Below are 22,555 nucleotides of genomic sequence, written 5' to 3'. Positions count from 1 at the left end.
GTAATCAATTTCTCTTAGCCTTTTCGAGAAACAAAGATTCTGAGCACCAGCATCACAGGACTGTGGTGAGGGTTACAGGAGTCGCAACCTGTGAAGGACTCAGATCAGTGCGGGGCACATCTAAGCGTATTACTCCTCCTCCTCCTGGTGGTGGTAGTAACAGAAACACACAGAGGCCTCACTGATGTACTGAGCTTTGTTGACTCTCTCTCCCTGAGCCAGCTGATGTTTTTCCAGCTATCTACACTACAATGGGAAAGTGTACAAAGTATAAAAAGTATAATATAGCTTTGTGCTCACAAACCATCTTTTTAACAGGGTATTGAGGTATAACTGTCATGCGTGTGCACCCATGAAAGCATCACTACAGTACAGATAACTGAGCATCTCCATCACTGCTCAGATGTTCACACCCCGCCCCTCTGCAATCTGTCTGTCTCGCACCACTCCTGCCCTCAAGGCAACCACTAATCAACTTCATGTCAATCTAAATTAGTTTGAATCTTCTAGAATTTTACATAAATGGAATGACACAGCGCACCCGTTTGCTAGGGCTGCCATGACAGAACACCGCAGGCTGAGTGGCTTAAACAGAAACTTATTTTCACAGTTCTGGACACTAGGAGCCCAAGATCAAGGTGTCAGCAGGGTTCACTTCTTCTAAGGCCTCTCTCCTTGGCGTGTAGCTGACCACGCTCTTGTGTCCTCACACAGCCTCACATTCCCTCTCTGCCCAAGCATCCCTGGCTTTTGACACCACTTTTTTTGGTACATGAACATGCAATTGTCCAGTAATGTTTGTTGAAAGATTATCCTTTCCTTACTGATTTGTATCCTTAAATTCAGATACTATTATCTGCTCTGCCCTCCTCATGTGACTGCAGAAAGAACTCAATGACATACATGTAAACTTGCTCTGAAAAGTGGAAAATGGCTAGAAATCTAAGTCACTGTCTTTGTTAGTTCTGAGTAAACCCTGACCCAGACAGTAACGGAGAAGGTACTGGGCTGAGAGTCAGAGCAGCTGACATGTGCTATGGCCCTGCTCTTTTCCTAGCTTTTAAAATATCTTTCAGCCTCAGAGCTAGGAAAAATAGTATCTGACGGGTCTGCTTCAGAGGGAGTTTATGAAGCTTATGTAAGAATTCACATTTTAAAATGCCTTGTGAAGTGTAAGGTGCTGCAGAAATGCAAGATACTGTCTTCACACCTGAAAACTCCCTGGACTACATGATGAGGTCCGTTCTTGCTTTACGCGGTAGGACAGAGCTGTCACGTGGCTGTGTATGCTGAAGCTGTGCAAAAAGATCTTCATAATCACAGTTGGACAAACTGATTGTTCCATACCCTTGACATTTTTTCTCAAAACATTAGAAACTCCATTTCACTGTTAGTTATAAACATATAGGAAAGTGAAAAAGAGCAAGACTAATATTGATGTAGAACATTGCAATTTAAAACATTAGAAACACTGAGAATTAGGACATTTAACTTACTAAAACTTTATCAAGAGTAGTTTCAACAGTGCGTGCCTCTGCTTTCCATAACATAACTCACAACATGGAGTGAGCTCTTTTCTGTGCCTAGGTGAACTTCTGGACTCCCTTCCAAGTTTGGATCAGTTTCCAACACTTTGTCCTTTGCACTTATGCTGCTGTGGAGCAGCTCCAAGAGTTTCTTTAACGTGAAGTGCTTTTTTGCCAGCATCACTTCCACCAGGACACCTTCATCCTTTCTGCCACAAACTCTTCCCTCATTTATGTTGACAAATTCCCCTTCAGCAGGTTATTCTGGCTTCACCTCTGGGGCCTCTTCAATGGTGGCAGCCCAACATCTTCTTCTACACCCTATTGCTGTTCTATTAGAATTTCACCCCCAGTGCTATCACTTTTCCTTTCTTTGCTGCAATTCTATCTTCATTGGCCAGCTCTCTCTTCTGATCGTCTATTTTTGAGAAGTGTTATGTGGGCTTATCACTGAGAGGCAAGGAGGCAACACAGCCACGTGCTCTGCTGACTGCGCACGAGCTGACTAACAGGCACGCACGAGGCACATCTGTGGTTTACGTAGTGATCTGTGGACTGAAGGGCCGGAAGTGAAGTTTGCACTTTACACAGGTACTCACAGAATACAGCCTGGGTGCAGAAATTTGAGTAGTGTCACTGAGGGACTGGTGTTTCTTAATTAGACACAGCAACTGAAATGTATGCATACTGGAGCCAGGCAAACTGAGGACTCCTGTACTTACAGTGCCCTGAGATGCGTGAATTCTCTCATTTAGTTTTCTCAACATTTGAAGAGGAGAGAAAACTAATTATTGCTCTGGCTTTCTCAGTGTGATTCTTCAGAAACCTTGACTATAAATTCAAGAAATGTGTGGTGAAGAAATCAAAGAAATATACTACAACTGTCACTTAAGTGTGCTCATTTTAGATTAAATTACACTGTGGCATGAGGTAGGAAAATCAGTGGACTTTAAAACAGAACTTGGTTCACTGTTTGGGGAAAACGTCCCAGGAACTTGTCTGGAAACCCGGGAATGTCTGAGGACAGCGCTAACCATCCTGCCTGTGGTCTGCTGTTCTCACCTGCAGACCCTGGATCTGAGCTGCAACGTTTCCCACCTCCCCCTGGCCCTGCTTCAGGCTGGTCTCTACAATCCCTGATGGCAAAAGCCAGCTCCTTAGTACCTGTTGCTACCTTTCTGAATTCAGTGGCTTCTGTGTACTGGCAGACTCCTTAGTTTGTCTGCAAGTTGAGGGGAGGCTGTCAGCTGTGTCCTGAATGGGCTTTTCTTCAAACTGCAGGGCTTGTCCCTACACTTGCGTGCTCAATGTAAAGATACGTAGTTATACTACCTTCTAGTTAGTTTTCCAGTTGTTGGATATACTGTGTAGTGTATAACTCAGATCCTTAAGGCTGTCCATTTATCTCTATTTCAAAAATCTGAAGTCGGCTTGCATATACTGAGCTCAATGTGTGAAATTTAAATGTAAATACATTAGCATGCCTGTGTTTGTGGATTTGCATTCCCAGTGACTGACCTCCTCAGTGACTCAGTGGGTCAGCTGACATAAGCAGGGGGTCCTTGTGTGGGGGCGGGGGCCAGTGGGCAGCATTCTGTGCCTCTCAACGTTTGCTTTTCGCTGGCCTCTAAGCAGGACAGGAAAGCTTGTTTCCCTTTGGCTATCGGGACCTTTACCAGGATCAGCTAAAGGCACGGGTTTGGGTTTAGGAAAATAAGGCCTTGAGTTGCCTGCCTTTATGGGGCCGTCGCCTAACTCACTGCGTTTGCAGCGGTTCTTTTCCAGGTTCTGTTGGATAAGCCTTTGGGGCATAAGCCCTTTTGTGCTCCAGGAGGGCTTTCCTTACAGTTGCATTTGGGCGTGCTGCTTGTGTGCTCAGAATTAAAAAGGTTTTGCTATTTTGCATCAGTATTGGCCTTTTTCCCTCCAGCCCTGCTAACTGATCCCTTTTAATAAACTGAATGTTTGGTTAAAAAAAAAAAAGAACTAAAGAACTTGGTTGAATGACAGTTGATTTTCTTTTAAGGGAAAAGCAAAAAATTTTACATGATTTTTTTTAGTTTTAATCATTTAACTACTTTTTCATATCTTGACATCTTTTTAGTTGTCACTCTTCTTGTACCTGAATAAAGAGTTCACACAAGATCAAATGTTAAACGTACCCCATATCCTAAAACAAGTTTCTCAAAATCCTGACAGTCTCATTTTAAAGGCCTGTTTACATTCAGTCTCCCTGAGGACTAACTGCACATGCAGACACAGGAATTATATGATTGGGGCCTTTTATGTAACTGGCCTCTTGGAGTGACAGCAAATTGTTGGTATTATCTCTTAAAATGTCTAATAATGGTTTATCACCCTGATTTCAGAAATACTCATCAATGCACTTCTGCACACTCTCCCACAAAAAGATAGAAGAATAAATTATTCTAACTATCCCGGGAAGGTAGTGTTACTTTTATAAACATAAAGTTATTTCAGATCTGAATGAACCAACCAACATGAAGGTATTTACCCAATGACGGCAGTCACTGTATTCTACTCTGATTTTCATGACAACCACCTCAACAGGAGAAACAGCAACGTGAACAGATAATTTAAATACAGCTTGGTAAGTGGGGGAGGGTAGTCACAAGACGGCATGGGACTGTTAGAGAAGCACCAGAGCCAGCTTTGTGGGAAACAAGGACAGTCTGGTCAGGCTAGCTCTGAAAGACAGCAGGAACCACCTCAGCAAAGGAGGGAGGACGGACGGTTCTTGCAAGAACCACAGACTCAAAGGCCTGGAGACAAGAGACAGAGAACGATGAGTTCCGGAAACCAGAAGTTGTTTTGTGGGAGAGCCGAGGCTAGAGAGGTAAAATTTATGCCATGCTAAAGAACTTGGCCATGACAGTATCAGAGCACCAAAGAAGCACTTTCAAGGGACAGTAACGTTCTGATTCACGTTGTAGGGACATCATTTCAGCAGCTGCCGTGAGCAGATGGGAGTGGAGGCCGTGAAGAACACAGAGACCAGCTGAGAGACGAACAGGCTCGACTCAAGTCAGCAGCAGTGGGAATTAAGAGATGGGGAGGATGCTAGAGGCACTAAGGAGGTGGAATCAAAAGGACTTTGTGACCACTTTGGATACTGCAGGTGACTCAGGGTTTTCTGGATGGACAGATAAGTGGTTATACTAAATAAAATACAGAATAAAGGAGGAAGGTCATGTTGTAGGAAGAAAAATGGTTATTTAATTTGGAAAAATTTTGACTTTGAAAGGAACGTGAGGCATATAATGAGACTTCCTGCCTCAGATTAAAACTATGTTGTTTTGTGTCTGCTCGTTGGATGGTCTGAGACTGGTAACTCTGTACCTGGGCGGGGAGGCAGCGACACTGGCTTCCCCCGCACAGGGAAGCAATGTGTAACCCTCTGGCAACAACCAAAGGGCAGCCTCCTGTTAGAGGGGAGACTGACAGCTTTATTGTCCAGGACAAAGGGTACAAATAGCCCCACTGTATTTGTGTGTCTGAACAAAAAAACGGCCAGGAAACGTCTCAGATGGTTAGACATTATGTTTTAGATGGCTCACGGCCTGAGGAGTAGCAATACGTAAGCACAAGGTTGCAGGACTTGTGTAATAACCCTGTGACGGTGACTGGGAGATTCACCTGGGACAGAAGACTTGATCCTCACCCTTTTCTAGTACACCCAAAATGGGCCCAGGCCACCCACTGCCAGCTGCCAGAGCTCTCCATCACGGTCACTGGTCAGAATGCCTAATACTGAAAGCCACACAACCCACTTTTTATCTTTTCCCAAACGTAAATAGGAAGATATTTTAAACCACCTTTTGCTTACATGGAAGAATATCTTGATATCTGTTTTTGTGTCTGTTGTGTAGTTCATTCCCAGAGTTGAACACAGCAGGCAGATTCTTAGATCTCAAAGCCTTTAAAAGGTAAGAAATATAAGTTATGTATTTACTATAGCAAAAAAGAAAGAGAGAAAGAAATCTGTCTTTGTGTAGCATTCATGATTCTTAGTCCCTATATGACATCACCTGATGCTGAACGTGTTGTATGATAGAGAAGTCAGAACCTCACTGAAAAAATACTATATAGAATATCTAAAATTTGAGATATCAATCAATAAGTTGCTTGAAAAGGAAATGTTAAACTCTCTAGAGATACTTTTTCCCTTCAACTTCAAGATTTTTCCTTTTTCACATTAAAAAAAAAAAAGCCAGTACAGAATATTTACTTCTTAGGACTTACCCCTAAATGTATCATTTTATAAAGAAAAACAATAAAATAACAGCAACAAAAACATATAAACAAAAAATACAAATTCTCACAATTTACTCCTTGCCCCATGAAGAAATTACAGCTAGGATACTAATTAAAGAATTCTTCTTTTCAAAAATTTTCTTTAACAACTGCAAATTCAACATTTATTGAACATTTAGTATGTACTCATCACTGTCCTAGGTATCAAAATATAAAATGAACCTGAAAATGGCCTCATCCTTAAGACGTTAACAGAGCAGCTAGAGACAGACATGTGACCAATGCACAGACACACTAGTGTAAATGACAGCACGAGACTGCACCCGACAGCACAGGGAGAGCCCTGAACTGGCCCTTCCTGAGTCACGGGAAGCCAGGCACACGGAAGTCCGCGTGTGGAAGGACAGCAGAGCAGAGGTGCCAGGTACCACAGCAGGCAGGAGAACAGCAACAACGGCCCGGAGGCACACGTCCTCTCTGGGGAGCAGTTCACAGCACAGCAGCGACAGCCCAGAGCACACGACTCGGCCCAAGGGAAACCAGAACTAACCAGGAAGGCCTGGTTCCACATGCAGAAGGAACTGCGATGTATCCAGTCCTGCTCTATCAGAGTATTTGTGGATAAAGCCTGAGAGTCCGTACTTCTCAAAAGCTCTTCAGTAACTCTCGGGCAGCCAGCTTGGCGCTACCGGTCTTTTAAGTTACTGTTTGGCAACTACTGCCACGGGGAATGAGGAGCCAGTGAAGGTTTTAAGCTGTAGGCTAATATGATCAGGTTTTTACCTTTTACTCTTTCTGCAAACCAATTCTAAAATTAACCTCGAAAAAAAAAATCTGTAGGAAGAATTTTGTTAAAGAGTAATGAGGGAAGACTAGTCTTACTAGATGGTAAAATAAAATGTAAAGTGATGCTAACTTTAAAAGTTTGGTACCAGTACATGAATAAACAAACTAATGGAAAAAAATTAAAGTAAGTGCAGAGCTTCAGTACATGATAAAAGCGGCATTTCACCCCATCGAAGGGCAAGAGAACCTGGGGACATCTGATTAGCTACATAATGCCGGGTCCCAAATACCTTAAAAACTAAATTCTAGCTGGGTAGAAGACTTACACATTAACAAAATTCATAAAAGCATTATGTAACTGTTACGCTCCCAGTGTGAAAGGGAAAATCCTACAGGATGCAGAAAACCCAGGAGCCCGAAAAGAAAAGACTGCCACGTCCGACCACAAAAAGCAGCCACTTCTGTTTGGTAAACGTGTGCACACGTGTGTAATACAAAAACAAACCGGAAGATTTCACCAACTAGAACACATACAAAAGGGTTATTTATTCATTACATAAAGAGTTATTAATTGACAGGAAACTGAGCAAAGAATTAGAATTAAAAGCATATGGAAAGCTATTTGTTTGTTGTCAAATAAAGATATGCCAATTAGATCATCAATAAGAAATCATTTGTCATTTAAAGGATGAGCAAAGATCCAAAAATTTGATAACACAAAATACTGGCTGTCTTTCTAGGAATTTGTTCTAGAGAATACTCACACATATGCACATGCACATGAAGAGGGGTGGTTCTTATTCATAATAGCAAAGACCAGAATAACCTAAAGGTCCATCGTAGGGGACTATTTAAAGAAAAGGTCTTTATTCACATAATTAACTACCATGCAATACTTAAGATACAGCTATATGTGCTGACAATATACTTGGAAATTATTTATGTGGAACTTTTTTAATAAAAAAAGAAAAGAAAGGGTGAAGTAGTGAGTAAAGTACATGCCAATTTTTCTGAAAGTTTATACGACAAACTTTATGGTGGAAAGGCAGCCTAGGGAGTCATGGGACAAAGAGAGAGAGACTTCGTTTTATAACATTTTATGCTATTTGACTCTTTTACTATGTACATCTACCACTTTTAAAACATAAAAACAATCGACTCAATCAGAAAAAAGAAAAGAAATAGAAATCTTCTGGTTGTGATGTGGAAAAAGAGATCACATACAGACTTTTGTTAAGACCAAAATATTTACCATAAATTCCTCGATGATTTCAAATTCTGATAATTTTCTCTCAAGCATTTCATAATAATACTTCATGGTTGAATTCTCATGACTACTGAATGTTAATGGTCTAACCATAGCCAACTGAGCTAGCTCCATTTCGGAAACAATTTCCATACCTAAGAAAGAGAAAATTTCACATGTCTAAGTTATATATATATATATATATATATATATATATATATATATATATATATAAAGGGAGATTTTATTTTTATTTTTGTCATCTTCTCTTAAGTAAAAACACAGCCACTTAAGAATTAATGGGAGTTTATTTTTCCAGAGGTGCAGAGTCTATCACTTTGAAAGGAAGGATCCTCGTTTTGGGAAAATTACGACTATGTACCTTGAAATTACACAAAAACCACTATTTGTGGAGAAAACTGTTAAGTGTCATAAATGTAACAGATGTAGTAGACTGAGAAGTGTTCTGCTTTATAATGTGATTAAGTGTATGTACTGACAACTATGCCAAGACAAGCACATGTAAGACCTGGATGGGAAAAATACGACTTTTGTCCTCGCTGGGACCAAATGTTTGGAAGTCTCTGGAGTCTGAAATGAGAGGACGTGGATACTCTAACACACCTCTAAGTGTAAAACAGGACAAGCATGCACATGTGCACGCAAACACACAACATACATGTACACATACACACACCTACCCCAAGGATTAAGAAGCTCTATATGATGCAACTAATAACACTAAACTATGTATTATATATAAGTAATTATATATTACAATACTGTATATGTTACAAATATGTATATATTGTATTATATATGTAAATGTGTATTACATAGTTATACATTTATAACCAATAATAACAGAAGAGAATACATTCTATTTAATAGTACATATGGGAATTTCATTTTAAATAATGATCTTTTAGGTCATGTTGATAGTCTAGATTCTAAATATCTAAAAGTTTACAGAGCATGTACACTGGCCAAAATGCAATACATCTAGAAAGCCAATATTAAAAGAATATTTTAAAGATAAGGATTTTGAGGTAGAATGCTCAAGTGAAATCTCTTTCCAAAGCCAAACAGTACGAACAAAAATCAAGTAAATATCAGCAAAAAAATACACAAGAAGCAATTAAGCAAAAGAACATGCATAAAAACAAGACAGAAGTTTCTAAGAATCTTCACTGCCCTGGGAAACTCACCTCATCTTGGAACCCTTCTACACTCGAAAGCTCTCTCTAGGGGTGGAAGTTAGGGACTATTGGTTGGGAAAACAGTCAGAGAAATTCTAAAATTGCTCACAGCCTTAGGATGAGAAGAGGTCCAGGAAGCCCAAAAGAGGAGACAAAATTCTCACAAGAGTAGAAGCCACTTCAAACGTCTTGATCCCCAGCAGAAACATCCATACAGCTTGCCATCGTGTTCTAGCCTCACTGGAAAAAAGCCCAGAGAAGGCAGACAGGAAAGAAGAGAAAAGGCAGAATGGCTACAGTGGACACTGCAGCTGACCCCTGAAGCTGATTCGACCCTGATGTTTCGTTAAAGCCGTTTCTAACCATTCCACAATAATTCCCTTACCAATGGATAGTTTAGTAACTGGGAGGTGATTTGGGTCAACTGGAAGCAAAGAGGTTATTCAAGGCTTGTAGGCAAGAGAAGCAGGCCTCTCTCCGACCTCTATCCCTTGTCCATACGTAAGCACAGGAGCAACAGGTCCCAATGACCACAAGCAGCCCTGCTGTGACCATAGAAGGAGTGAGCTGAGTGTAGCAAATATGAAAAAAAAAAGGAAGAGCCTATGTCATTGATGACATCACCGAGCAACTTATCACACTGAACCTGGAATCCTTCCTAAATCTGGACCTCCATTACTGTAGAAGATAGGTTTCTTATTGTTAACATCATTTTCCATTTGGTTTCTTTTGTTTGCAGCCTGGTCCAGGAATTTCAATCAAGGTGTTACAGGTCAGACTTTGGTTACAGATACTGGCAATTACTGTGTAATGGGATTTTCACAGAAAGCCAGTTTACAGAAAGGGGTTTTATCTACCTGTTTGGTGAAGAAAAGGTGCGTTCCCCCGTGATGATCCAAAACTAACACAGCAGAATGGCCTGCGAGAAGACTGCATGCTTTGCCACAGTGAAGAATCTGTGGGAGCTGGGCACCACTGCTCTAACCGCTGGCGGCTGAGAGGCACTACCTCAGCGACCATGGAGGAACTAGAAGTCACCACCACAGCCGCTGGTCCTATAATGTACCATCTTAGCTATACTGCAGCACCAGTAATGCCATGCCTGCTATGGTATGTACCAGCAACATGGACGCTTCTCTACACATTTAAGACTTGGCTAAGCACATATGACTGGTCAAATTCACAATAGCTACCAGGATGTCTGGGAAATGTAATTTTTAGTTTTCTTCTGCCTGGATCACGCAGGAAGGTACACTAAGAGGGGAGTGTGATCCATGTTGAGTAGACTGATCTATAATTTCTGCCACATAACGATTCATCCACACCTTTTGAGTTTTCTGCTCCTTTCCTCCTAACCTTCAGCACACTTGCCATTGTCCTCAAACAAAATCTAGCCCTCAAAGCATAGCTTATAGTGGGAGATGACTAGGCTCAAATCAAACGGAGTAAGAGACGGAAGAATTCATTCATGCTCAATCAACAAAATCAAAGAGATGCAGATTTATACATGCTAGTGAATGAGATGGAAATATGAGTCATACAGTATGTCATGTGAAAAAAATTGTTTTAATCCATTCTGAATGAAACATAACCTAACCTGTAAATCCACCATCTAAAGGCAGAAGTAATAAGAATGTGAATTATTTTAAATAAGAGATCAAAATGAGATAAAACAACAGAATGAGGTGGGAAATAAATTTATTGACCTAAGAAAATAAATTAAAGGCCAAAAGTACATGATTATAAAACTCATATTTAAATAAAACACTGTGGAAAACAAAGTAGATAGTTGAAAATGAACTTATTCATATGAAAAAGATGTGTATATAAATTAATGAAGAGGAGAGACAAAAAACAAAAGATAACGGATAAAAGGCCCTCATCAGAAGCTCAGGACAAATACTGGAGACAAGGTGAGGAATTCAAGAAACCCTCCCTTACGGTGCAAGCTTGGAGAGAGGGGAGCAGCTTTTGCAGGAAAGGCATGAAGCTTCACGCAATCGTCCCCAAGGATCAAAGAAATAAGAAGTTGGGGAAAGGGCAGGAAACCATACTAGCCTCAAAGCACAGGTTAAGGCCCACTGACATCGGAGAGATAGAGGGGAGGAAAGCATCGGGGGCTGAGACCATAGTATGTCCCCTTCCTGACAGTAACTGAGCAGGTGCTGTCCCTGAGACCCGAGGACGCTGCACCTGCCTAAGACTGAGGCTGAACGAGGACCACAGAGAGTGCTGCTCCCCCACGACGAGGTCAGCAAGCGACAGAATTTCAAACAGGAGCACTCTGTCCCTGGGGGATGTACGGAATCATGGATAGAAACCTCTCCGAACTGCAGGCCTCTCAGGAGACCCGAAGCAGAGGAGAGAGCATACAGAAAGCAAACCCTCTGGCATGCCGTTCTCTGTCCTAAGCACAAGGTAACCACACGTGAATCTGGGCTGGTGGTGCACTGAGCGTAATCACAGGAACAGCAAACCCAAACTGACCCATTCCTGACTACACTGGCTCAACTCCTTACACTGAGGGCTTACTAAAGAAAGAGGCATGTCCTTTCTATTTACCTCAGTCTCTAGGACATGAGATATCCAGGTTTCAACAACAAAAAAATTGTATGGCACATAAAGAAGAAAAAGAAAAAATAAACAAAACTGCCAGGAGACAAAGCAGTCAACAGAACCAGACAGATACAAGATAAAAATGTTAAAACTTTTATCAGACAACAAATTTAAACTAAGCTTAATGCTGACCTTTAGTGGAAAAAGTAGACAACATGCATGAACAAATGAGGCATTTCATCAGAGATATGGAAACCATAGAACTGAGCAGAAATGCTACAGATAAACAAATATTACAATAGAACAGATAATGCCATCAATAGGCTTGATATAGGCAAGTGGGGAAAAAAATTCAGTGAACTTCAAAATAGGCCAATAGGCATTACCTGAACTGAAAGAGAAAAGAGTGGCTGGGGAAGGGCACAGAAGAGTTCATCCAAGAACTGAAGGCCAGCATCAAGCAAACTAATATTCTTGTACCTGGAATTCCAAAACAGGAGAGAGAGAGGGAGAGAAAGCTGAGAGAGAGAAAGAGAGACAGAGAGTTGGGAAAGGGCGAATCGGGCAGAAAAAGTATTTGAAATGATAATAGTTGGGAATTTTCCAAAATGAATGAAAGACACCAAGTCTCAGATCCAAAAGCTCACCATTAACCATACAAATCAGAAGACAACCCAGAATCCTGTAACTAATAAAAAATGTCTTTCAGAAAAAATGAAGGAGAAATAAACATTTTTACAGACAAACAAATACTGAGAGATTTCATTAGCAGCAAACTTACACTACAAGAAATGCTCAAGGAGCTCTTCAAGCAGAAAAAATCTACTACAGAATAAAAAACTGGATCTATGCAAAGAAACGAAGAGTTCTAAAAATTCCACGAATGTAGTTGGATAAACTACACTGCTGGTGGGAATACAGTTTAGTGTAGCCACTGTGGAAAACAGTATGGAGATTCCTCAAAAGACTAGGAATAGACTTGCCATATGACCCAGTAATCCCACTCCTGGGCATATATCCAGAAGGAACCCTACTTCAAAAAGACACCTGCACCCCAATGTTCATAGCAGCACTATTACAACAGCCAAGACATGGAAACAGCCTAAATGTCCATCAACAGATGACTGGATAAAGAAGATGTGGTATATTTATACAATGGAATACTATTCAGCCATAAAAACGACAACATAATGCCATTTACAGCAACATGGATGTGCCTGGAGAATGTCATTCTAAGTGAAGTAAGCCAGAAAGAGAAAGAAAAATACCATATGAGATCGCTCATATGTGGAATCTAAAAAAAAACAAAACCAAAAAAACCAAACAAACAAAGCATAAATACAAAACAGAAACAGACTCATAGACATAGAATACAAACTTGTGCTTGCCAGGGGGGTGGGGGGTGGGAAGGGATAGATGGGATTTCAAAACTGTAGAATAGATAAACAAGATTATACTGTATAGCACAGGGAAATATACACAAAATCTTATGGTAGCTCACAGCGAAAAAAAAAAGTGACAATGAATATATATGTGTTCATGTATAACTGAAAAACTGTGCTCTACACTGGCATTTGACACAACATTGTAAAATGACTGTAAATCAATAAAAAATTTAAAAAAAAATTTATTTTCTCAATTTTCACTTTTCTAGAGGATAGCTAGCCATCTAAAACAGAAATAGTAAATATGTATTTTGTGATTGTTGTTATGTAAAATTAAAATGTTTGACAACAATTGCACAAAAGATGGATGGGAGAAATTAAGATGACATTATTTTAAGGTCCTTGCACCACACATGATCTGACATAGTGTTATGTGAAGACAGAAAAGAAAGACTGTGAGACACTGAAGATGTATATTGTAAATCCTAGGGTTTCCAAGAAAACATTTTGAAAATGATATAAATAATAAGCAAACTGGGAAGATAAAAAGGAATCAAAATAACCCAGGAGAAGGAAGGAAAATACGAAAAAGATAAAGAGCAGAAAGAATAAACAGAAAATAATTAGCAAGAAGAGGGGGAGCGTATAGCTCAGTGGCAAAGTGCACGCTTAGCATGCATGAGGTCCTTGGGTTCAATCCCCAGTGCCTCCACTAAAAATACATACATATATGCATACATACATAAATCTAACTACCTCCCCACCCCCAAAACAAAACAAACCAAACAAGAAAGAAAACAATTAGCAAGATAGTAGAGCAGAGTTAAGTCTAAGATGGTAGATATAAATAAAGGCAAATTAAAGGACAGACTGGAGATTTGGTGAAAAAGCAAGGCCCAGCCATACAACGCCCATAAGAAAGCAACTTAAACACTACAACACAGGCACGGTGAAGTAAAAGGATGGGAGATGTTCACCATGAAACACTAATCAAAAGACAGTGAAGCGGTTTTCTAATATCAGAGGATACATCAGTACCAGAACAGACGCCAGGCCAAGAACATCACCAGTAAAAGGTGAAAAGGTCATTACTGGGGAGAGGGAGGGTAAATAAGTGGAGGTGAGAGGATTTTCAAGGCTGTGAAACTACTGTTTGATACTGTAATGGTGGATACGCGTCATTATACATTTTGTCCAGACCCACAGAATGTGCACCACCAACAGTAAACCCTCAGGTAAACCGTGGGCTCCAGGTGATGGCGCGTCACACAGTTCCATCAGGGTTCACAGATTTCCCCGTCCAGAGGAGGGTCTTAGTAACATGTATGGGGGCAGGGAGTATGTGAGAAACCTCTGTACCTTCTGCTCAATTTTGCTGTCAAACTAAAACTTCCAAAAAAATCTATTTAAAAAAAAGGATCATCACTAATGACCAAGGGGTCAAGTCACAGGAAAGACCTAACAATGCTGAATGTATCTGCACCCAGCAGAATCTCAGACTACATTAAGTAAAAACTAACAGTAGTGAAAGGAGAAACAGGAGAATTCACAATTATAACTGAAGACCTCAACACTCAGAACTCAGCAATCAATGGAACAAGCACAAGCGAAAACTGGTAGGGACATAAAAGGAATGAAAAGAACTTCACCTAACTGGCCTTTACAACAGTCCTTCCAGAACACTCTCTCCCACAGCAGACCTGCCAAAAACAGAAGGCCGAGTCCGAACAGCACAGACAGGAGAGGCAGGATCACTGACAAAAACCCACCGCCTAGATCCAGGGACAGGGGGCCTGCCAAGCTGACCCTGGACTACAGTGACAAGCAGCAGTCTAGGGCTGGAGGGAGGGCCCGGGTAGGGAGGTGACTCCTTCTGAGGCACAGGCACACAGGGAGGGTCTAAAGCTAAGGATGGAACACAAATGGGAAGAGGACCTCTGGAACATTCCAGTTACCACCCCAAGTACAAGTAAATCTTGAGGAATTTTAAGTCAGTAGTTAGCCAGAGTTCCAAAATCCAGCTCATGTCCTAAACACGCTGAATCAGTGACCTAATGACCTAGCAAAGGAACAGGCATGGCTATTCAGGCATAAATTCTATTTACCTCAGTCTCTACTCTTCTGCACCTAACACCAACACTCTCAAAATTTCTGAGACGCACAAAGCAGAAGCAGCAACAGCAACAAAAATCAGCCAAAAAACAAAGCAATCAACAGAAAAAAAAAATCAGAAATGAGAATTACCAGAGAGGGAATTTGAAATAACCCATAGTTAATATGTTTAAACTTTGTGGGAAAGGTGGACAAAATGCATGAACAGATACAGAATCTGAATGGAGATGAAAACTATAAGATAAAGTCAAATGGAAGTGTTCACAATAAAAAGGCTGCAAATGCGCTAAAGAAAGCTTTCAGGAAGCTCATTAGTAAAGTCAACACAGGGGAGGAAAGAGTGAATAAGCTTGAAGATGGGTTGATAAAAGTTACCTAAACTGAAACACAAAGAGAAAAAAGGTAAAAAGCGTATTGGTACAGCCTCTTTGGAAAAGACAACAGTTTGTCATTTACATACTTACGACTCAGAAGTCCCACCCCTAGATTAAAGAAATGGAAACTCAGGTTTACACAAAGCCAGTGTGTGAATGCTCGTAGTGCTTTTATCCATAATTACCACATCTGGGAACAACCCAGATGTCCTTCAACTGGTTAATGGATAAACACATTGATGTAGCCAGACAATGGAATACTATTCAGCAAAAATTAAAAGGTAAATAAATAAATACTGGTAAATGCAATGGTGTGGATGAATATCAATAACTTTACACTGAAAGAACTTGGACTCGAAATGCAATATATTTATGATTCCATCTATATGAGTGACACTCTGGAAAATACAACAGTAAAGAGAATGAAAACAGATTACTGGTTGCCAGGTGTTGGTGGTGGGGTTAGGGGCTGACTACAGAAGAGCACAAGAGAAATGTGAGGGGTGAGGGAAACGTACTACATCCTGATCGTGGTGGTAGACCTTTGTCTAACTTTATAGAACTGTATGCTAACAGGGTAAATTTTACCATATAGAATTTAAAAAGTATTTTCTTGTAAACTATTTTTGTGTGGGACTGGTACTTTAATAATTATACAGTGTAATATTGCCTTAATTAGGTTTGACGTTCCTCAAATTAAAAAGTCATTAGAGAAGATGATTCTGCCACTTGATGAGAGGCTGACAGGTGATCTCTAAAATCTTCTCTAAAGGTTTCTGAGATACGTATGTGATTCTTCAACATTATACACTATAATTGTTATTTTTTCCCCATGGTTATATTTATGCTATATACAACTATAAATATATATTCATAGAAAAAATTTGGAATACTCTTCAGTATTATGATTTATTCTGTCATACATAACTCTGTGTTCTTTTTCCCACAACATGTGATAATGTATCATCCAAAAAAAGTTATTATTTTATTCACAAAGTATATACCGTACAACAAATTAAAATTAAGAAAATGAGGGAGCAGGTCATATTCAAGTCTAAACACATTGCTAATCCCTAGTTTCAGAAATACAAATAGCTCATTAAGTTGGTATATTTGCTATGTTAAAATATTTAAAGATCGAGTAGAAATGTGCCCTTTATGAATGTGAGGTGTGGAGCATTTTCTTCTTTTTAAAGGAAAACCCTAGAGAACCACATTTTCCCCATTTGAAAAAGTTTTTCCTAGCTCTTTCCTGCACTTGTATTAGAAATTTCTTTGTGCAAACCTCTGAAATACAGCTTCTTCAAGAATTTGCTAGGAAAAGGGGATGAGGTCATACCCTGAGACGCAGGGGAGCCAGCCTGGGAAGGCCCTGCAAGCTCCTCCTCACCGCTGGACCTGTCTTTTAGGAAGGAGCCACTGGTCGTCCACAAGCTGGGGTCCCTGTCACTAGAACAGAAATTTGTATTTATATTTAAATTTGTATTTCAGAGAACGTATATATTTAAGAAAGAATCTCTGATAATCTATATTAGTTATTCAACTGACATTCACCTCTATGTCAGTCCAGCCACCCACTCCCACTGTCAGCCCCTGGAACTGGCCCACCTTCAGAGAGAATTCTGGAGTCTCAGCCTCTGGTCACAAACTCCATCCATCTCCTCTCACTTTCACTTGGCTTGCCAACTAGCTGCCTTGGATCAGTCCACCTACCCACCTTCTTTCCTCCTTTACCCAGGCCGTGGTGGAAGAAGAGCACTGGGGTCATTGGGGTTTCCAGTGTCAGCAGAGAGCTGTCTGGGAAACACGGATGTCTCTATTCTGTCTCCTCTTTTGTTCGTAATTTTTCAAACTACCACCGTCATGTAGTCTCCATCCTAATTCTCTGCTTTAAGAAAAATGTAGTCCCTTCTATAAACTGTAAGCCAGAAAGCAAGAACTCTTTCAATTTACTCTCTTTCATAATGTAACTTGGAAGGATCGGCATTCTTCATTACTCCTTACTTTCTCCATGTTCAGAGTTAATCCTTCTGTGTTCTCAGCTCTTATGCCTTCTGTCTCCTCTGAGGCATTTTTTCTAAAATTACTTTTCCTTATATTTATGCATATATACAAAATTAATCTCTATCTACAACTTTTTCCATATTATAAGAATACTTGATTCTCTCTCAACTTAAAAACAAATCCTTTAATCCTTCTATCCCCATCTAACTACTGCTCTATATGCTGTAACAGATTTCTCAAATACTAGCCCACACTCACTTTGTTTCCTTTCCAACTTCTCACTACTCAGTTTTGCTCACTTATGCTGCCTCCTTGGCTGTTCCTGCATTTTCATTTGCAATCCCACTTAGCAAGAGCCTCCTAATTTGATTTCTGAGTCTAATCTCCAATGTCTAGAGAAAATTCTCCCTAAAACCCAGATTTAATTGTTACACCTGCCCACCAACCGCAGGGTAAACCCAGGCTCCTTACTGGGCTCCTAAATATTTATGCACTTTATGCCTCAACCTTAGCAAAGTAATGGTCTTTTGCTTTTGCTTCTGTGGGTAATTTAAGGTTTCTTACTCCTTCCTCCTCGTTTTTTCTTGGATTACTGGCAACATCTACCTGTTCTCCATTTCCTGCCAGCTCTCTTCCACCTTGCTACCAGCATTCCTCCTTCTAGGCAGATAGAGGATAGACACATGACTGACAGGTGGGCAGATGCATGAATAGAACAGAAGACTTGTCTGTGCTTCATTTTCATTCTAACAGACTGAATAAGACATGTACTCCTTGGTTTCACACACACTGAGCTCCTTCACACTCTGGCCCACGCTGTACTTTCTGTTCTATGGCTCATCTTCCCCAGCTTCCCTGCACTTCAATTCACGCACGCCCTACAACTCTTGACACTTAACATCTCTTACCATGAATTAGGTATCTTCACAGCTCCTTACCTTTGCTCAGACCTCTTCCCCCAGCTTGAAATTTTCTTCTGTCCCTTTTCACCTGCTGAACTTCTATTTATTTGAGATGCTAAATCCAACCAAAATATCCTTTCTTCAAAGAAGCTGGTGGGGAACTCCCCACTTGCACAGTTCTCGGTCTCCTGTACCCACTGCCCTTGGACCTTGACTCTATAATAATATCTACTCCACTGCATTTAAATTGGTCTTTTACATGTCTGTTTCCCCAGCTAAACTGTAAACTAAAGGACAAGAAGTATGTATATTTTGTACTTATATGCAGTGCTTAGTATATAATTAGCATTTACTAATTAGTATACACTAGTAGCACATAATGTTATCTCAAATGCCTTTTGAATTAGTTTATTTGTTCATTTAACTTCTGAAAGTTTACACAAGATGCATACCATACACATAACTACACAGTGCTATTTCAGTGACTGTAGCCAATACTTTAAAGTCTCTAAGAAAATATGGCTCAATAAAATGTTTTCTTACTTGCCATATTTTTGGATTTGAACACTTTATAAGCACGAAAAGTTGCTGTTCCTTTTGTTTTTCTAATGGAAATTTACTTTTCTCCTGGTTCTTTACATTTTTTTTTCAAATACAGTGCCAAGAATTCACCATGCTAATAGTCCTGTTTCTAGCACATTATTTTCTTTCTAGAAACAGACATAATTTCTCATAAAATTTAGCTGTGCTTTGAGCTTTACTTTACTTTAAGTACACTGCTCCCTCCAAGAGCTCCAAACACTTCATTCACAAAGGCTTTGGAACTAGGTAATTGTTGAGATGATAGAGAAATTGAATTCTTTAGGAATATTTTTCTCTTGAATTAATATCATACTTATTAGATCATAAATACATCCTATTTATAGACAAATCAGGCTGTACTCACTACAAAGAACTATATTTTTAAAACTTATCAAACATTTGAGGGCCATTATTCACTGTCTCCACTCAAGAGGGCTAGCTGTGAATATGAATAAACAAAAAACTCACTAAGTAAGCATATTAGTCATACCTTCCTGTATCCTCTTTAAAATGATCCTCAAAATCATCATTTTTTGGGAACTCCTGAGGAAAGACTTTGGCCTTCTCTGAGTTAACTTCACTTTCCAAAACCTACAGGCGTAAGAAAGGAAAAAATTACGGCCACGATTTTAGAAATATATAGTTTAAAAGAAAATGTTTCCTACAGCTTCTTAAGAAGAAGAATAAGGCCTTCAGTTATAGAATTGAAACCACAATCACACTCATGGAAAACCACTTGAAACGCACATCTCCCTATTAAATATTTTCCAGTCTGTCAAAGGCGTTGAGTACTATGCCCATATAAATGATTTCTATTGAATCATCCAAGTTATTTTCTAGAAGTTCATAAAAATAAGCCTCATTTTTCTTAAAAACAAAACCAAAAACTGCAGCCCAGAGGAAATTCTTATAACAAGTGCTATCACATTTAGTTTACTGTTCATATAAAATTCTTAGTACAGTAACTCTATGTCTGTGCCATGAGAGTTTGTACTGCCCAATGGACTTTATTAATTAATCCATTTTGTTGCCTTTGCAGCCTCCTATATAGCACCTGGTCTGCTGGTAAACAGAATATAATTAAAGGAAAAATAACATTAAAATAAAGATGGAATTAATACATTCATTTGACAGTTCTTTTCTGGGGGCCTAGTACATGCAGATACTGTTCTAAGTGCTATGGATAAAACACTGAACAAGAGAGGCATGTGTTCTTCTCTCCTTGTAGAGGGTGTATATTTTCATGGGGGCAGAGAAAATACACAGGCAAGCATGTAAAAGTCACAGCTGGTGACAAGCGTTAGTGCAGTAGCAGAATTTGGTGATACCTAATCGCCACGTACCTAAAAGACAGAAGGAAGGGCTAGGCAAAGAGGCAGGAAAGCATCCTGAGAAAAGGGAGCAGCAGGTCCAAAGTCCACCTGGCCTGCCACGGTCCGGCGTCTGCCTCATCTCCCTCCCTCATCTCCCCTTCTCTATTTCTCATGCAGTATCTCTAGCCACCGGCTGTGTTACGTCTTTTCATCTCTTTTGAAGTGTCTTTTGATTCTTACTTTGTGAAATTTATTAACCCTTTCCTCTCTTCTGAGTGTGTGTGCATGTGTATATGTTTTGCTTAATTCCATGAACTTCCTAGACCTGGAATGCATCTTACAGGCATAGATACAGCCGTCATTCCAGAATACAGACCCAAGCACAATCAGTTTTAAAAACAAGCACATTAACGGAAAGATGCAAACAACGACCTAGCCCTCCTACCAAGCATGCAGGCTAAACATGCAACTTATTATGTCTTAGCGTAAATGAATAAGCACCGCCTAAGACGTAAGATTAGCTTACATTTAGCAATAACTCGACCACTTTAGAATATATTAAATCCTGGTGGATTAGCTAACTGCCATTTTGAATAATGTATAAAACAAATTTTTAAAAAGTCATTCATTATAGAGGTAAAATATATCAATTCTCATATATTTTTCTAAACTCTCTAAAGCTTTGCTTTAAATATTTGGGGATTTCATTCACCTAGAATCAACTGCAGTGTAAAGTGTACCTTGCCCATTCTGCTCAACCACCACCAACGATCTTCCATCAATGGACATTCACAAGGTGCAACAGACCATGCCTGGCTCCAGGGGAGCTTTGCAGAAGGACACAGGAAAGGAGCGGCACGTGTCAGCAGAAGAGCCTCAGGCTTGCCCTCCTCAGGAGCTCTGAGCATTCTAGCGCCATCTCAAGTGTAAGGCAGTGAAATGACATGGGTGGGTCCCTGAGGCACCCGGACTCAGAAGTCTCAAGCTACACAGGAACCAGTACCTCTTGCAACAACCCAAGAGCCTAAGCCCCGGAGATGACAGCGAGGAGCTTCCCACAGGCACCCTGTCTGTACTTTCAACAAGACATTCAAAGTCCTAGTCATAACCCTTCCAGCCCAGGCGTCAGTTTTGCCATAATCAGTGCTGCCTGATCACAGCTGACAGCCCGCCTTTTCAGGTTTCCAGAGCAACAGGGTGCTGGGGGCCAACACAAGGTCGTTCTCTCATTTCCCCTTTGGCTTACAGGTTTAGAAGTACGTGCCTTTAAATCCCAAATGTACGTTTCCTCTTTCTGTGGTTGACTTCCAGCTGAATTTCTTTATATCAGAGACCAGTCAGTACTACAAAAATTATCTGACATTTATTGTGATATATTTTGATTTGGCACATGGTAAATTTTTATAAATGGCCCACGTATGTTTGAAAAAAATTGTGTGTTCTCTATTTTTGGATGCATGTTCTGTATATGTCCATTATATCTAGCTTGCTAATTCACTTTTTTTTATAATTTCTATATTCTTAACTAATTGTCTAATATATTAATAAAAGAGATACTTTAAAATGGCCCACTACCATAGTAAATTTATCAATTGCTCCTTGTAATTCTGATTTACATATTCTGAAGCTATAGTTAGGTGCTTATATAAATTTAGAATTTTATATCTTCCTTGTGAGCCAAAAAGCCTTTTAGTATTATATAGTGACTTAATACCTAATGGTTTGCTTTTAAGTATCTTCTTTCTGACATCACTATAGCTATACCAGCTCTCCTTTGTTAGTGTTCCTCTGTGCATTTTAATTTTTCTACTTTAAAATATCAAGGGAAAATATTCCCCAAAGATTTATTCTCATTAGCCTATGTGGATAACCACTAAAATAAATGAGATGAGTTCTCCAGAGTTGACCTGGTCCTGAAAACTAGTTTATCCACACTGCTAGGGAAAGCAAATCTCTAAAAATTAATTTCAGGTAATTAAAGTAGGAATGTGGAGATTGTGAGTGAAACGGCACAGAGGAAAAGAAAGGGGTAATGCTACCACATCAGCACAGCCCCTCCCAGCTCAGGCAAGACTTGCGGGAGAGCCATCTGCACACCGCTCATCTGCTAAGAAGTGACGTCGCCTGAGCGGGAAGCCCTGGCATAGTTCAGCCTGGGCTGTACTCGAAGTTGCGCTTCAGAATCAACTTGACTGTCCTTACCGAAGACGCAAACTGTTCCAGACGGCTGTCACTCAAATAAGGCTCACTCAGGACCCTAACGTGTCTTTGAACGAAATCTGATTTGGCTAACGA

At 40.0% G+C, this 22,555-nt stretch overlaps 1 protein-coding gene across 28 annotated transcripts in view; it reads right to left on the bottom strand.

The window, feature by feature from the left end:
* The window catches only part of LOC102536329 (tyrosine-protein phosphatase non-receptor type 20-like), an 88,512-nt gene that overhangs the window by 25,677 nt on the left and 40,280 nt on the right, over positions 1-22,555 (bottom strand). For 25 of the 28 annotated variants that reach the window (XR_012061579.1, XM_072943657.1, XM_072943675.1 and 22 more), the window contains 4 exons: positions 19,438-19,538; positions 16,799-16,908; positions 7,840-7,988; positions 5,374-5,464 (listed from right to left, as the gene is read on the bottom strand). Coding sequence is in view for 27 of the 28 variants with exons in the window: in XM_072943657.1 (XP_072799758.1) it covers positions 5,374-5,464; positions 7,840-7,988; positions 16,799-16,908; positions 19,438-19,538 (451 nt within the window). In the remaining variant the exon portion in view is untranslated. Of the gene's footprint in view, positions 1-5,362; positions 5,465-7,839; positions 7,989-16,798; positions 16,909-19,437; positions 19,539-22,555 lie in introns of all 28 variants that reach the window. The other 3 variants (XM_072943677.1, XM_072943678.1, XM_072943682.1) reach the window with 2 other exon arrangements.

The sequence above is a fragment of the Vicugna pacos genome, chromosome 19 (genome assembly GCF_048564905.1).
Source record: "Vicugna pacos chromosome 19, VicPac4, whole genome shotgun sequence".
In the NCBI taxonomy this organism is placed as follows: domain Eukaryota; kingdom Metazoa; phylum Chordata; class Mammalia; order Artiodactyla; family Camelidae; genus Vicugna; species Vicugna pacos.
This window is presented reverse-complemented; position numbering and strand designations above follow the sequence as displayed.